The sequence below is a fragment of the Heloderma suspectum genome, chromosome 2 (assembly GCF_057233095.1).
Source record: "Heloderma suspectum isolate Gila_16-S chromosome 2, 16-S_ref, whole genome shotgun sequence".
Taxonomy (NCBI): domain Eukaryota; kingdom Metazoa; phylum Chordata; class Lepidosauria; order Squamata; family Helodermatidae; genus Heloderma; species Heloderma suspectum.
The window spans coordinates 205251783-205268145 of NC_139459.1; the positions used below are offsets into that span (position 1 = coordinate 205251783).

Consider the following 16363-nt stretch of genomic DNA (forward strand, 5'->3'; position numbering starts at 1 on the left):
ACTGGAGACACAGAGAATGTAGGAGTTCTGAGAAACTGCATCAAACTAGCTTTGTGCTGATGGATTAATCAGCACCTGTTTACAAAATCAGTTATCGTGGGATAACATTCTCTAAACTCATTGGTTTGTTTATACACACAAGAGGTGACTCAGGGATTGAATCAAATTGAAACTGAGGCAGCAACTACTCATAAGGTCAGGGGACTCACTTCTCCTTCATCCTAAGCAGCTCCACCTTTTATGCAGCATATTTGCTGCTTGTATGCTGGTGCTGTACACTTTCCACTGAAAAAGTATGCACACCAGTGTTACACATTAGAACCCCTGAAGCAAACATGTAAAGTGTGGGGAATATATATGCATATGAAACAGTAAAATTCCCATATCCATGGGTCTGGGAACACTGACTGAGCCAGGATCCAGATGTGTGTACATGATTTGTTATGGGAAAACACCAGGGTAACATTGGTGTATATGTAGCAAACATTTGCCATGCACAATTTGAAGCTTTCTAACTTATCAAATTAACAAAAACAATGTAGTAATCTCTGCTGTGAGATATTCATGGTTCTACAGATATTACAAGAGAACTGAAAATTATGCAAAGATAGCCACTAAGGTTAAAAGATCCTAAAAGTGTCTGATGAGGTGGAGAGAAGTTAACCCTGAGATATGCTGAATGTCTAAAACCAAAAAAACTCTTCAATTCTTATTTATTTATTCATTCATTCATTCATCCATCCATCCATCCATCCATCCATCCATCCCATTCCATTCCATTCCATTCCGTTCCATTCCTATACCGCCCAATAGCCGAAGATCTCTGGGCGGTTCACAAAAATTAAAACCAAACGGCACACAATAAAACTATTTAAAATATATAGAACATTATATTGTGGATTAAAACCACAATATAACAATACAACCACAATAAAACCTAGCAGCAGTGCAGGAGTTTAAAATACAGATTTAAAACAGCAAAGCTAAAAGTTTAGAAAGCTAAAATGACTGGGAAAATAAAAAGGTCTTCACCTGGCGCCGAAAGGAATACAATGTAGGTGGCAGGCGAACCTCACTAGGGAGCTCATTCCACAGCCGGGGTGCCACAGCAGAAAAAGCCCTCCTCCTAGTAGCCACCCGCCTCACTTCCTTTGGCAGGGGCTCACAGAGAAGGGCCGCTGACGATGATCTTAAGGTCTGGGCAGGCACATATGGGAGGAGGCGATCCTTCAGATAACCTGGCCCCAAGCCATTAAGGGCTTTAAATGTTAATACCAGCACTTTGAATCGGGCCCGGAAATGGACTGGCAGCCAGTGCAGCTGAAAAAGTACTGGCATAATATGAGCTCGCAGGCCAGTCCCTGTTAACAGTTCTCTCTCTCTCTCTGGTTTAAATACTGACTCTACAAATATACATCCCTAAATCCTCAGCAAAGCTTAACTGGGGGAGTGGAGGTGGATCTTCATGACAACAGAATGAGAAGTGTGTTGAAGTATTATCTGGATTTTCATGGAACTGGCTTTGGTCCATCAGGGACACATGAAGCAAGAAAAGCCGAGTGTACCGTACCTTTAAAATCCTGTTTTCACGGGTCACACAGTGCTTCAAAGGAACATACTTCCAGGTTTGGTGGGAGGAGTAGAATGGAATGTCATCAACCTGGCAGGAGCTGCTCAACCAATGAGAGAGGCTTGTTTCCTGCCCCTGTCCAGGCTCCCCACTTTTTGCATGAAGAAGCCCAAATCCCAATTCTCCAGTACAGCATCCGAAGGCTCCCCCTGAGAGCAGCCCACCAACCCCAGTTTCTCTTCATTCTAGCAAACTGTCCCAAAGTTATAGCTTCCACCACCACCCCTTTCTCCTTCTCTGCGTTTGAATCTCTGAAATGTATCCCTTACTCTCTGGAAAGCTGCAATGGCTGTTGGCTGACAGCAAAAAAGCTTTCAGTGTTTGCAGTGTCTATACTACTTCTCCACCTTGTTTCTGCAAATTACACCAAGGTGCAGTTGAAAAGACATTTTCCATATGCAGCCAGAACATGACCAGGTCCTGGATTCTTGGATGCCACTCTGGGTTGTATCCAACAGTGTCCATTTGCAAGCGGAATAGACACTGCTGGTGAAACAGATTTATTCTGCCTCCTCCAGCCCCCGATGTGCATCCCAAATCTGGTCCAGAGGGTTGGGAGACCCTCCAAAGGAGATTTGGGCATGCAGGTGGGAGTAGAGGAAAGGGACGTCTAGTTGCAGAAGCCTATTTGCATGGTGTTGGATGAAGCCCTAGAACAAGAAGTTTATTTTCCTGTACAAATTGACACTTCCATGACTGGTCAGGCTCCATAGCCATTTAGCAGTAGTTATGCAGCGCTGTTATGTAACATTTACATACTAAATACATGTTCAATTATCTATCTATCTATCTATCTATCTATCTATCTATCTGCGGTGGAATAATTTCTTACAATTTGAAAGTAAGTTGGAGCTCTGGACAAATGTTTTATTTATACCATAATTAAAATTTGGTAGGGTCAACTGACCTAAGGAATCTCCATTTACTGGCTGCTGCAATGGTTCCCTTCCATCCTTCCCTTCCCTGACTCCTTTCAAACTCTGGATCCAAACTCCCATGTTGACTACTGATGCAGCAAAGCCATCATAAGATTGTTTTTATTTCAGCTATTGCATGTGGCAAACATTTCTTATGAATATGGCAGCAGCAGGTAATTACCGTTCAACAGGCTTTTTGATGTGGTGGACAGTAGCGATCAGCACGGGGGGGGGGGTGTATCTGTGTGTATGATAAATATTCACCAGATGAAACTGACAAGACTAATTCCATGAGGACTTAACTACCTATCAAAGAAGAATGCTACGTTCTGTATTTGTCAATTTAACTTGATTTTTTCATCTTGGCTACAAGGCCAAGTTTTAAAAACACTTATGCCAGTAAAGATGTCCATACCATACAGTGCCTGTAAAGCCTTCCCTTTCACTATTTGTTTTTCCTGGTATGGTTACCAACAGCAGTGAAAAGAAATATAAAATAGTAAGTATTTTCTGTGAAGCAGCTGCCTGCCTGTACTTCTCTTTCAACATAATCAGAATGATGTTTGGAGCATGAATTGTACTCCAAAAGCACCTATAAGCAAACATGACTGTATTTGCTAGGGCTACAAGCAACCTCGCACAGTATACCTGTATTTGAAAAATGCATTGCTGATGGCCAGGTATCATAGAACTGCACACTGCATAAACATTACAAATATTGCACACCCTGGAAAAATGCAAATTAGAAGCGGACATTTGCGAACTTCTTATAGACTCTTTTGAATAGGCACATGAAACTTTGTTTGTGAGACTTTCATCCTTGGTGAGTATAAATAAAATCTAGATTTCTGTCCACTTCCTTGACACACATAATATAAGGGCCTTGTATCAGCTTAAGAGAGTCATGTCCATTAACAGGAAAAAATTCAAAATTCCCATTAAAATCAATGGGGTTATTCCAGAGCATTGTGCTTTATATGGCAAGCACATGCCATTGCTGTAAATGTTCTCAATACAGAATTAAAAAGACACATTAGGAAAAATCCAATCAACTCACAAATGATGTCTGTTTTATACATATTTAAAAATCAGTTACTGCCACCATTCCATAGACAGATGGCACAGTGCAATTAATTCTCAGAAGTAACCCCCATTGAGTTCAATGGGGCTTATTCTCATATAAGTGTGTGTAGAGTTATACGAAGTGGCCCTAAAATAGATGGATATTAAACACTTTAGATTATATGTAGAATATTCAAACAATCTTGTTTTGATTAAACTACAGCAATTCTCTGTCTAGACAAATTTTATACAGAGTAATTTTGAACTCTCTCTAGCCAAGGCAGACCCAAGACTCACATTCCCAAGGGAGATCCAAATGTTATCATCAGAGAGCTTATTGGGCGGTATAGAAATGAAATGAAAGAAAGAATGAAAGAATGAATAAAATAAACCATCTCTAGCCCACTGAAACATTCAAATGGCTTCGTTAATGTAGAGCCATTCTAATTGACATTGAACATTCTAAGTGATATTAACAGGGATACAACTCTTGCTTCCGTTGGGCTGTTGACACACTCAGTAGTAGATCCATGTCTGCCAAACAGCTGTAAAATGGGAAAGAGGGTGCTGAACCATTATTGCTGCCCACTGCTGTTCTTCATAACCCACTACCCCAAAACCAGAAATGAGCCCAGCTGAGAGAAAAGCAGCCTGGTGAAATTTTATTAATTATATAAAATATTTCCATAGCAAAAGCCAATTTGAGCTATCCACCCAGCCCACTACTTCTCTGATTGAAATCATATCTCCATCACCATCACTTTACAGGTATTCAGTAGAGATTCACCTTCTAAGATATGAGTCTGCTGCCATAACATCTAGTTTGGTCCTTACATCATGATGATGATGGGGATTTTTTTTTAAAAGCCTCCAAAGATAGCTTACGAGTATAAAAACAAAAGGTTGGATCCAGAGTAAGTTAGTCAGACTTCAGTCCCATTGACATGAATTGGAGTTAAATTAGTCATGAATAACTTGTCACATTGATTTTAATGAGATTAAGGTATGACTAACTTAGTCTGGATCAAGCCCAATACAAAACTAAGACAGAATGAAAAAGCAATAAAACCCAAGAAGAAAGCAATTTTCATTGAAAAGCAGTCAGAATATTCCAAAAACTTGTTGGAAAAGGGTTGCCTTGTCCTGCCATCTAAAGGCCATCAGGGGAAGCAGCAAGGAGGACTTTATTTTATTCATTAATGTATTTTTTTTTTAAAAAAAGCTGCAACTTCATCCAAAATGGATCTCAGAGTGGTATACATTAAAATTTGAAATCTACAATACGGTGTTAAAAATATACAACGTATTTTTGGGGGATATCTTCTGTTTAAGGTAAAGTCAAAGACAACATTTAAAGTGAATGTACAGCGAATCTTTCACCTGCAGAGTGATTTCCCAGATTTGCAATTTGCATGGCCGACATATTTTCTAGGATGTGGCCAGCAGGATTGTTCCTTGTACCACACATCAGACAGGCTGCCTCCTTTTTACTTTTTTTAAAAAGTAGCACATACATTTGCCAACATATATGCTCATCCTTTCTGTTATTAAAATGAATGGAGACATTTTTAAAAGTGATGTGAAACTGCTCTGGGGGTTGTGGAGTGCAAATATCCTGGTAACATCATAGGCACTAGTCAAATTAGCACGGTGCACAGCTAGCTTTTGCTGCAAGCCTACAGCACTCTGGGTAGCTGTGTTTTGTCCCTCTCCCACCCCAGAGTTTAGCCCTGGAGAGCAAAAAGGACATTTGGATTAAATACAGTGAGGGTGTTTCTTAAATTGGCTTCTTATCTATGTCTTCCAGCACTCTTAGGTCTTGAGAGGTGCTGGGGAAATTGCAAGGAAGGGGTCTTCTCAGAAGGAAGCAGTTATCTCTTCTGAGTCGTTAAAAATTCAGCCCAAATCATGGCAGGTGAGCAACTGAGACTACCATGAACCTATCAGCCAAACACGAATTAAGTATCTGAACAGAAATTGTGTGTATGTTTGTGTGTTTTTTTTAATATGGAGGCATTATCAACGGCTAATATGGAGGTGTCTAGGGTTGATTCCATGAAGTTTCATAGTAGAAAATAGGGGGCAACATTACAAAGGGATTGTTGGTTTCCCTTTCCAGAGCATGCTCATCCACCTTTTCGCTTATGTAGCCTTTACTGATAAGTGGTGTAGATTGTGTGTGTGTGTGTGGGGGGGGGGGGGGGTATTAAAACACATGTCTCTGATTTGAATCTTACCTATGCATAAGCTTTACCGGCAGCCTTGAAGGAAGCCACTATTTCTCAGCCCTAGCTGGCCCCCTCTGTCATAGGAGGGTAACTTACAGGCCGACTGTATAAGGTTGTTCTTAAGGATATTGAGAAAATGCATGTGATGCTCTTGGGGAAGCTACCGTAAGTATATACTGCATATTTTTAATGTTGTGTCACTATACACTACATATTTAATATTATATTTGTTGTTATATGTCAATAAATCAGTCTAAGGAGCCTTCAGATCGGACTATTGTAGGATGGTTATGTGCTGTCTCCAGTACCAGAGGCAGTGAGCCTATGTACACCAGTCACTGGGGAACATGGGTAGGAGGGTGCTGTTGTGCTCATGTCCTGCTTGTGGGTTCCTGGTCGACAGCTGGTTGGCCACTGTGTGACCAGAATGCTGGACTAGATGGACCCTTGGTCTGATCCAGCATGGCTCTTACGTTCTTATGACAACTAACAGTTACAAGGTGCAGCTATTTCTGTTCAAGCAGGGAAGAGGGGAATTTGTATGTTAGTGGCCAGAGCACATCTAAGCTGTTATAAGAGCAAAAGGTTATTCCTCAATGGCCAACCTATTCCTTCCTGGAAACAAGAATGAGCAGACGCTTCACTGAAAAAAAGGGTTATCCATCTCTAAAGCCAAACTTTTATTTTCCAGTGGAAGACCTAATTTAAATTATACAAATGTCTAAATCACAGTCATTTTTGCTCAGGCTCTGGCACTTTATTTTTAGTGCCCTCATTTAAACTAATACAAATAACCCATAATTAAACCCAAATGAACTTGCCTTTTTTTAACGACTTCTTGTGGTAGAATTGCCTTGGACAACATTTCCTTGTATATCGGAGACTTTAAATAGCGACCATAAGAATCCTACTGGGGAGAAGAAAAAGAACCGGTAGTTATAGATTACAAGCATCCTAATTAAAATCATCTCTCCTTACAGCTGTGTAGGAGTCAAAGAGGCTAGGATGGGGGCGGGGAGAGAGAGAATAATCTCACCTAGTAGCACAAGAGAACATCTCTTCTCTACATTAAATATGCGTCATGAAAAACACTGGTTAAATTAATGTCCATGTGGTTAAAGCTGGGGTCTATTAAGTCATTTTCTCAAATGCCAAAGCATCCAGTAAAGGATAAATATAGCATTAATGTCTCTCCTCCATTTCCCAAGTACATGTTTTATCAACTCATGGCTGCAAATAAGGAGTGGGAATTGTCTTACTGAGTTTCTGTGCTAGGAATCCTTGAGGGGTATGGCTTAATACATTAGCCCATCATTCAGAGCTATAAGTAATGTAACCACCTTTGCAGGGCACCTTCCTTATGTGTGGCCTATTGTAGATGGAATTGCACAGATTGACTGAGGCTGGAAGAGCCATGATGGTCTTGACCATGGGCTAGATGGCCTCCTACTGCCTTCAACTGTACAATGATATGGGCCTGTGACTGCTGTAGTCACATAAAATGACTTTTTCTTTACTTGCGTCATTGCTTCTACTGCTATTTTTCTTAGATCAGATGTATGGGCAAAGAGGGAGTGAGGCCTTCATGTAAAAAAGAGGACCCTAGGATGGAAAAGGTAGAAAGCCTATGACATAGCCAATAAGGAACTGCCAGAAGAATGAAGAACTCTAGCTCTGTGTAACTTTTGGTTCAAATGGCAAAGTTCACCTTGACGATCACTCTCAGTGCCTCAGAATTTCAGAATTGCTCCCTTTGTGAACACTGAAGGTTCTTGATTCCTAGCTCTTACAAAAGCATCTTCTTGGGCACAAGGAATACATCCATTCTTTCCTCATCAAAGGATAAACTTTTGATATTTTTGCATCGCCAAAGGCAGGCATGAGCCAATCCCACAAAACTTGAGCTGTCCCAAGGCTAATTTTCTTTCATATGTTTTCTTCAAACACAACTGGAAACAGGTATCTGCAAATATTCTCTCTTTCAAATAAGGTTGCATGGGAGTTATGGCGAAGCCACTCGAATAGCTGGAAAAAACAATCTGGATTTATAAGCAAAAACGACAAACCTTTTTCATGAGCATATAAATATGAGTCTGTGCAGCATCTAAGACATAGCGATGAGGGTGTTTGAGGCCTCTGACTGTAATGCCCATAGTAGTGCCATCAATATTGATCCAGCGCCTTGCTCCTGGTGCCAGGAAGGTTCTGAAATTGAAAATAATGAAGAGGAGAATTATGTAATAAAGTAGGGGAGGAAAGAATTCAGAGAGATTCTTCAAGTTCCAAAGCAGATCTACATGATCTGCTTCCACCAAGAGAATGCATTTCTTGCTCTTTGACATGAACTGATATTGTAAGGGTCCCCTGTATCTCAAAGGTTGTGCTTATATCTAATGATGTGCAGCACTAATGTTACTGTGGAGATCAAGCCACCACCCTTAAGAGTCTTTTCAGTGACATCTCATTATATATTAAAGCGTCCTCAATGCAAAGGTCGCAGATCATGTGGCTAGTTAAAACCTCCAGTGCTAGAAAAAAAAAAGAACAGATTTAATTCTGGATAAAATTCTAACACTGGTGAATTCCATAGCACTTATTTCTAGGTAAGTATGCCTATTATTATATTCTTAGAATGAATTCACATGACCATTCTCTGCACTTTAATGTGGCTTTTGGCACATATCTTGTGGCAGGGATCTATGTGCAACTGGATCACACAAAGGCTTTATACAAACCGAGTTTCCATGGATTACCAATGCCATAAAATCCTCCCAAACACATCAAAAGAAATTTTCACTCAGTCTCTAATTATTATTATTTTTAAAGAAATAGTACTAAATGGAGCAAGTTAAGAAAAGAAACCAGTAATACTTTTGTAGCACCATAGTATGCTCACTTGTAAATCTCTTCTGCTTTTTCTTTCACCTTGGATTGGTCTCCATATTTTAGGTCTTCACATGCTTCCCAAAACCCCAGATTCTCCCCTGAATTAAAAGGGAAAAAGAAATAGCATAGCATGATATTCATAGCTTCAATATTCTAAATGAAATGAATATAATTCTAGGGTGGCCAAATGCAAAGGAAATCCTTGAAGTGTTTTCTATAAGAAGTGCTTTGGTAGGTACAGCTTCTCTCACCCCCCCACCCCGCCCCCCGTGATGAGTTGCTTTCCAGAATTCCCTCTTCTACACAAGTATTAAATGTCTAGGAGAGCCCTGTTTTCCTTCACATCTGGCTACTTTATTTCTTTGTGAACTTCCAAATGCAGAGATCTGTAAAGTACCAAAACTTGTATTTAATATGCCATATAAGCCCCTTTTGTAGTTACTATTGCTATTTTATGCCCTGAACCACTTGATGGCTTCCTAGACACTAATTCCATGGGCAAAACTATCACTGACAGTTTTATTCTCTTTGTGTGCACCATTACCTCTGATCACTTCACCTTGTAAAGAGAGGAAATAGCTTTCTGTAAATGAAATTAATCTCACCTAGCCAAGTGTGATGTTGTTGTGCTACAGGGGAACTAGAAAAGGGGGAAAGTGCGCACAATTTCACACCCACCACTAAATTCTTTCTTCAGGAACAGCTGGAAGCTCTGCCGGCCTTTTGGATCCCTCATCAGCTCACTAAAATTGAAGGCCCATCTCTCCACTCGTGCTTTAGTGGGGATTTCTACCCTGCAAAAGTTTAATTACAAATAAGTGGCTACAAAGATATTTCCCCCCTGCTTTCTAATATGCCATTATGTGCTCCTGAGGCCAGGCCAGTAAAGTAACTGGTAGTTAAGTATTGTTGCAAATGACAAGATCATTATACCCCCAAAATCTGCTTTGACTGACAACAAAATTGCTTCACTGAGTTGGCATTCATTATTTCCATTGTCAGAGAACAAAGCATGAATCCTAATTATGTTTTGGAGAATGTACACTGTAGCAAGAAGATTCATTTTGTGGAGGCACTTGCATTCAATAGCAGAGCATGCTCTGATCAGCTCTCAGGCCACACACATACAAGGCTTCCAGTGGCTCTTTCATGAATCAGGTTTGTAATGTGAATGTAAAACCTGCTGGCGAGAATCCTCATCCACGCTACAAATGTCTCTCTTCTCTTTTCCAAAGAAAGCTATGTCTGCTACATCTGGGTATAGCTAGCAAAATTGAGAAGATCTTACCAATATGATCTTGCAAGGTTTCCATCCAGATGTGATGCTCGTCCCTTTAAAACAGGGGTGTTGAACCTAAGACGCACGGGCCAAATCTGGCTTCCCTGGGGTCCCAATATGTTCCTCTGGGGTTTCCCAAATGGCCATGCCCCTTCCCCTGGTTCCTCTCCCTTTCCCCCAACCAATTGTTTGGTGGTTTCCCAGTGTTTCTGCAGTTTTTCCCATTCTGAAAGGGTGAAATGCCTCTCCTAAGGCTTAGTCACTGGCAGGAAGAGCTTTGAGCAAAAACATGCTGGTGATCTTGGCTTTTACATTTAGTCCCACCCACCACTGGAATCTGGCTCCCGCAAGCGTCTCCAAAATTGAATTCAGCCCTCTGCTTTAAAAGCTCTAAAGGATCAAAAAGGATCCTGCTACCACACCTGCTGATCTATCAGCCCTTTTGCCCACTCTTCTCTGAACTGCTGCTTGCTAAAGCAGGCAGAAAAGGAGAATAAGATAAATGGAGCAAGAGGGCAAGAAGCACAGCACCAGCTTCCTCTCTCTATGGCTTGAAACTTTTCAAGGGACAAACATCATCTTCAGGTGAAGACATGGCAACCCTACTCGCCAAACCTATCAAGCAGGAAAGAAGAGTAGCAAGGAAAAATAGGTCTATAAAAAGGTAAATGTTGCTCTGAGGTTAAAACAACACACAAGTCAGTTATAGTCAATACAACTCACAAGCTGAAGGTAAATGACATACGTACAGCTTTGCATTGAGCTCCCAAAAATCAACATCATCTGTGAGCCAGGGGTTGTTGGGGAGGCATCCTGAAATTATGGGGTCGTTGGAGCAGAATTGTTCACTGTATTTCACTATTCTGAAAATATTGGAGATGAAAATAGGATGACCATCTGCGGGCAGTATTTTAAGCAGAACAGTAGGAAGGGAAAAAAGAAAACTGTTAACACAGGTCTTGGTTGACTTCACATGAAGATCCCCCACATGCAGTATGAAGTGCTACAGCCCAGGAAGAGATGTACCAAATTATGTTTCTAAGCAATCAGTTTGGTTAATCAAATAATGAGCTGTTGGGAAGTGGGCCTCTATTGGAAGATGTTCAACCTAGCAAATTCCCTGTTATCTTTTTTTTTTTTTACAAACTCAAAAACTTGGCTGCACTCCTGAGGGCTACACGCTCCAGTGGAGGCCTGCACCTGGGCTTTTTCTACCATCATCCCTGGCAGTACCTTCCAGAATTGCTTGCTCATGCATGCCAACAAACAGGTAACAGGTTTTTTTTCTGTAATCTCATAGAAAGCTCCTGCTTCTAGATCAGCCTTCCCCAACCTGATGCACTCCAGATGTGTTGAACTACAACTCCCATCATCCCCAGCCAGCATGGCCAATTACAGTTGATGGGTATTATAGTTCAATACATCTGGGGGGCACCAGTTCAGAAAGCATGTTTTAGATGCTTCTGCTAGAGAAGATACTAGTCCAATGCAGATCCCTTATGCATACAGTCTTGGGTTTTTTAAATGATCTCAGGATGTTTATAGGAAAAGAAATATCAGGAATCTTAGATTTGGAAAAACCAAATTATTCAGAATCTGTACATGAGAGTAAATTCAAAATCAGCAACTCAGTTACAAAAAATCCAGAGACATTTTAGTGAAATTTTGAAGTTACAGAATGAGACTATTAGTTCTGAGGGCTATCTATGAAAATAATAATAGGTGGTGCAAAATTTCAAATATTTTCAGATGCTGCTCCCAGAACCATTAATAAGAGAAATGTAGGGATAATAGCCAAAGAACTAAAGCAGGATGGAATTAAATACAGGTGAAGTTTTCTTACTCAACTCGAGACTTAGATCATATAAGAAAGCAAAAACTAGTGATGACCGAACTTACCCTGAGTGTAGGGATGCTGGAGAAATTCGAGACAGACTAAAATGAACTCGGATTTCTAAGCATCCAACCTGCAGAATCCATTGCAGAGCGACCCCCTCAGGCCACGTGGAATCTGTGGACTTTTGGATTTTTTTTTTACTTTCCCGAAATTTACACATATTTATTTGTAGGAAAATATGCGAGTTTCTGCTGAGGAAAAGTTGAATGGAATTGGAGACAATGCACTAAATGTTATGTACTAAGCTAAATTATGTAAATTGTTATGAAACCTCTTACATAATTACTTGTCTATTTTTCTGCATGACGGGAAAAAATTGCATCCGTCTGTGAGCAGATGACAGAACAAAAGGCGCCTGACAATCCGTGAAACACAGACGGAGGGGATTTTACAGTTTGTACATCCTACCTCCCCTTCATGGATCACTGCCTTGTTGTGGCAAAGGGGCTTGCGTAACTCAGTGAAGCCATAAGCTATGCCGTGCAGGGCCACCCAAGACGGACAGGTCATGGCAGAGAGTTCTGACAAAATGTGGTCCACTGGAGAAGGAAATGGCAACCCACTCCAGTATTCTTGCCAAGAAAACCCCATGGAACGTATCACAAGGCTAAAAGAGATGACGCCGGAAGATGAGCCCCTCAGGTCGGAAGGTGTCCAATATGCTACTGGGGAAGAGCAGAGGGTATTTCCAAGTAGCGCCAGAAAGAGTGAAGCGGCTGGGCCAAACCCGAAAGGACACTCAGCTGTAGATGTGTCTGGTGGTGAAAAGAAAATCCGATGCTGTAAAGAACAATATTGTTTAGGAACCTGGAATGTCAGATCAATGAATCAAGGTAAGCTGGAGGTGGTCAAACATGAGATGGCAAGATTGAACATCGACATCTTGGGAATCAGCGAACTAAAATGGACAGGCATGGGTGAATTTAATTCAGGTGACCATCATATCTACTATTGTGGGCAAGAATCCCTTAGAAGAAATGGAGTAGCACTCATAGTCAACAAAAGGGTGTGAAAAGCAGTACTGGGGTACAATCTTAAAAATGATAGAATGATCTCAGTACGAATCCAAGGCAAACCATTCAACATCACAGTAATTCAAGTCTATGCCCCAACCACTGAGGCCGAAGAAGCTGAGGTTGATCGGTTCTATGAAGACCTACAACACCTTCTAGAACTAACACCAAAAAAAGATGTCCTCTTCATCATAGGGGATTGGAATGCTAAAGTAGGAAGTCAAGAAATCACCGGGATAACAGGCAGGCATGGCCTTGGTGTACAAAATGAAGCAGGACAAAAGCTAATAGAGTTTTGCCAAGAGAACATGCTGATCATAGCAAACACTCTTTTCCAACAGCACAAGAGGCGACTCTACACATGGACGTCACCAGATGATCAATATCGAAATCAGATTGATTATGTCCTTTGCAGCCAAAGAAGGAGAAGCTCCATACAGTCAGTAAAAACAAGACCTGGAGCTGACTGTGGCTCAGATCATGAGCTGCTTCTTGCAAAATTTCGGCTTAAATTGAAGAACGTTGGGAAAACCACTAAACCGTTCAGGTATGACCTAAATCATATCCCTGATGAATATACAGTGGAGGTGAGGAATAGATTTCAGGGATTAGACCTGATAGACAGAGTGCCTGAGGAACTATGGACGGAGGTCCGTAACATTGTTCAGGAGGCAGCAAGGAAATCCATCCCAAAGAAAAAGAAATGCAAGAAAGCAAAGTGGCTGTCTGATGAGGCTTTACAAGTAGCTCACGAAAGAAGGGAAGCGAAAAGCAAGGGAGAAAGGGGAAGATATACCCAACTGAATGCAGAGTTCCAGAGAACAGCAAGGAGAGACAAGAAGGCCTTCTTAAATGAACAATGCAAAGAAATCGAGGAAAACAACAGAATGGGAAAGACTAGAGATCTCTTCAAGAAAATTGGAGATCTCAAGGGAACGTTTTGTGCAAAGATGGGCATGATAAAGGACAAAGAAGGCAGGGACCTAACAGAAGCAGATGAGATTAAGAAGAGGTGGCAAGAATACACAGAAGAACTATACAGGAAAGATCTGAATGTCCCTGATAGCCATGATAGTGCGGTCACTGAACTTGAGCCGGACATCCTCGAGAGTGAAGTCAAGTGGGCCTTAGGAAGCATTAGTAACAACAAAGCTAGCGGAGATGACAGTATTCCAGCCGAGCTATTTAAAATCCTAAAAGATGATGGTGTTAAAGTGCTGCATTCAATATGCCAACAAATCTGGAACACTCAACAGTGGCCACAAGACTGGAAAAGGTCAGTTTACATTCCAATTCCAAAGAAGGGCAATGCCAAAGAGTGTTCAAACTACCGCACCATTGCGCTCATTTCACATGCCAGCAAGGTGATGCTCAAAATCCTACAAGCTAGGCTTCAGCAGTATGCGAACCGAGAACTACTGGAAGTACAAGCTGGGTTTAGAAGAGGCAGAGGAACTACAGATCAAATCGCCAACATTCGCTGCATCATGGAGAAAGCAAGAGAATTCCAGAAAAACATCTACTTCTGCTTCATTGACTACGCTAAAGCCTTTGATTGTGTGGATCACAACAAACTGTGGCAAATTCTGAAAGTGATGGGAGTACCAGACCACCTTACCTGTCTCCTGAGAAACCTGTACGAGGGTCAAGAAGCAACAGTAAGAACCAGACATGGAACAACCGATTGGTTCAAAATTGGGAAAGGAGTACGACAAGGCTGCATATTGTCACCCTGCTTATTTAACTTATATGCAGAGTACATCATGAGAAATGCCGGGTTGGATGAATCAGAGGTCGGAATTAAGATTGCTGGGAGAATTATCAACAAGCTCTGATATGCAGACGATACCACCCTAATGGCAGAAAGCGAAGAGGATCTCAAGAGCCTCTTGTTGAGGGTGAAAGAGGAGAGTGCAAAAGCTGGTTTGAAACTCAACATGAAAAAAACGAAGATCATGGCATCTGGCCCCATCACTTCCTGGCATATAGAAGGGGAAGAAATGGAAGCAGTGACAGATTTTACTTTCTTGGGCTCCAAGATCACCGCAGACGGTGACTGTAGCCATGAAATTAAAAGACGCTTGCTCCTGGGGAGGAAAGCTATGGCCAACCTAGACAGCATAGTAAGAAGCAGAGACATCACCTTGCCGACAAAGGTCCGTCTAATCAAAGCTATGGTTTTCCCAGTAGTAATGTATGGCTGTGAGAGCTGGACTATAAGGAAGGCTGAGCGCCGAAGAATTGATGCTTTCGAACTGTGGTGCTGGAGAAGACTCTTACGAGTCCCCTGGACTGCAAGGAAGTCAAATCAGTCCATCCTAAAGGAAATCAACCCTGAGTGCTCATTGGAAGGACAGATACTGAAGCTGAAGCTCCAATATTTTGGCCACCTAATGCGAAGAGAAAACTCCCTGGAAAAGACCCTGATGCTGGGAAAGACTGAAGGCAAAAGGAGAAGGGGTCGGCAGAGGATGAGATGGCTAGATAGCATCACGGATGCAATGAATATGAACTTGAGCACGCTCCGGGAGAGAGCGCAGGACAGGAAGGCCTGGCATGCTATGGTCCATGGGGTCACGAAGAGTCAGACACGACTGAACGACTGAACAACAACAACAACATCCTACCTGGGTGAACTTGTTATTTTCTTGGAATGTAACAAATTCGTCCATGTGAGATCAGACAAGAGATTTCCTTTAATAAAAAACCTTGTTCTGTGTATATGATTTTTGCACATGCACAATATCAAAGTGCATCTTGGGAGCTGCAGTTTGGAATTGCATAGTGCACATTGACAGCATGCATCATCGTCTTATGTGGCCCCTTTCTGATTGGGTATTTTCATGTGGCCTGTGTGCATGATGATGTCATCTGATCGTTACTTGCCCCCACTGATAGCCAGTATGAAGATGGACTCTGTGAGTGGTGTGTGTGTGAGCTGTGGTGGTGGTGATGTTGAGGGAAGCAGCTAATGAGACTGCTTCAAGTAATTTTGGGAAGAGGGCTCCTAGCTGGTCAGATGGCTGAAAATTTAGGGGGGAATCTGTGTACTACTTTACTGTGCATGCTCCAAAGCTCACAATCAATTCCTAACTTAATAGCAAATTCATAGTACATTGATCAAAGCTCACTACAAAAGTGAGCATTAATTACTAAGGGATGAGTTTCAACCAATGACCCAACTAATTATGAAATTTGGCTGGATCACTAACAGAAACAAATAACTAAAGAGAATTCACATATAGTATGACAAGCACACACACTGCCTTACTGAGTAAAGCAAGTCTAACAAAAGCTATGTGTTTTGGATCTTTTGTGGCTTGAAGACTCAAACTGAAAATCATTGAATCAAGTGAGGTGGTAAGTGTCAAGTGAGACACCCATCTTTGGCATACGCATGGATTTCTTGTAAAAAAGACCCTCTCTCTCCCTCTCCCTCTCTCTCTCCCCC

At 41.5% G+C, this 16363-nt stretch overlaps 1 protein-coding gene across 1 annotated transcript in view; it reads right to left on the bottom strand.

The window, feature by feature from the left end:
* RGS9 (regulator of G protein signaling 9) overlaps positions 1 to 16363 on the bottom strand; it is a 97846-nt gene that overhangs the window by 31200 nt on the left and 50283 nt on the right. The window contains exons 14-18 of the mRNA XM_084837497.1: positions 10752 to 10865; positions 9402 to 9517; positions 8734 to 8821; positions 7904 to 8042; positions 6659 to 6744 (exon numbers count right to left, since the gene is read on the bottom strand). Coding sequence (XP_084693623.1) covers positions 6659 to 6744; positions 7904 to 8042; positions 8734 to 8821; positions 9402 to 9517; positions 10752 to 10865 — 543 coding nt within the window. The remainder of the gene's footprint in view (positions 1 to 6658; positions 6745 to 7903; positions 8043 to 8733; positions 8822 to 9401; positions 9518 to 10751; positions 10866 to 16363) is intronic.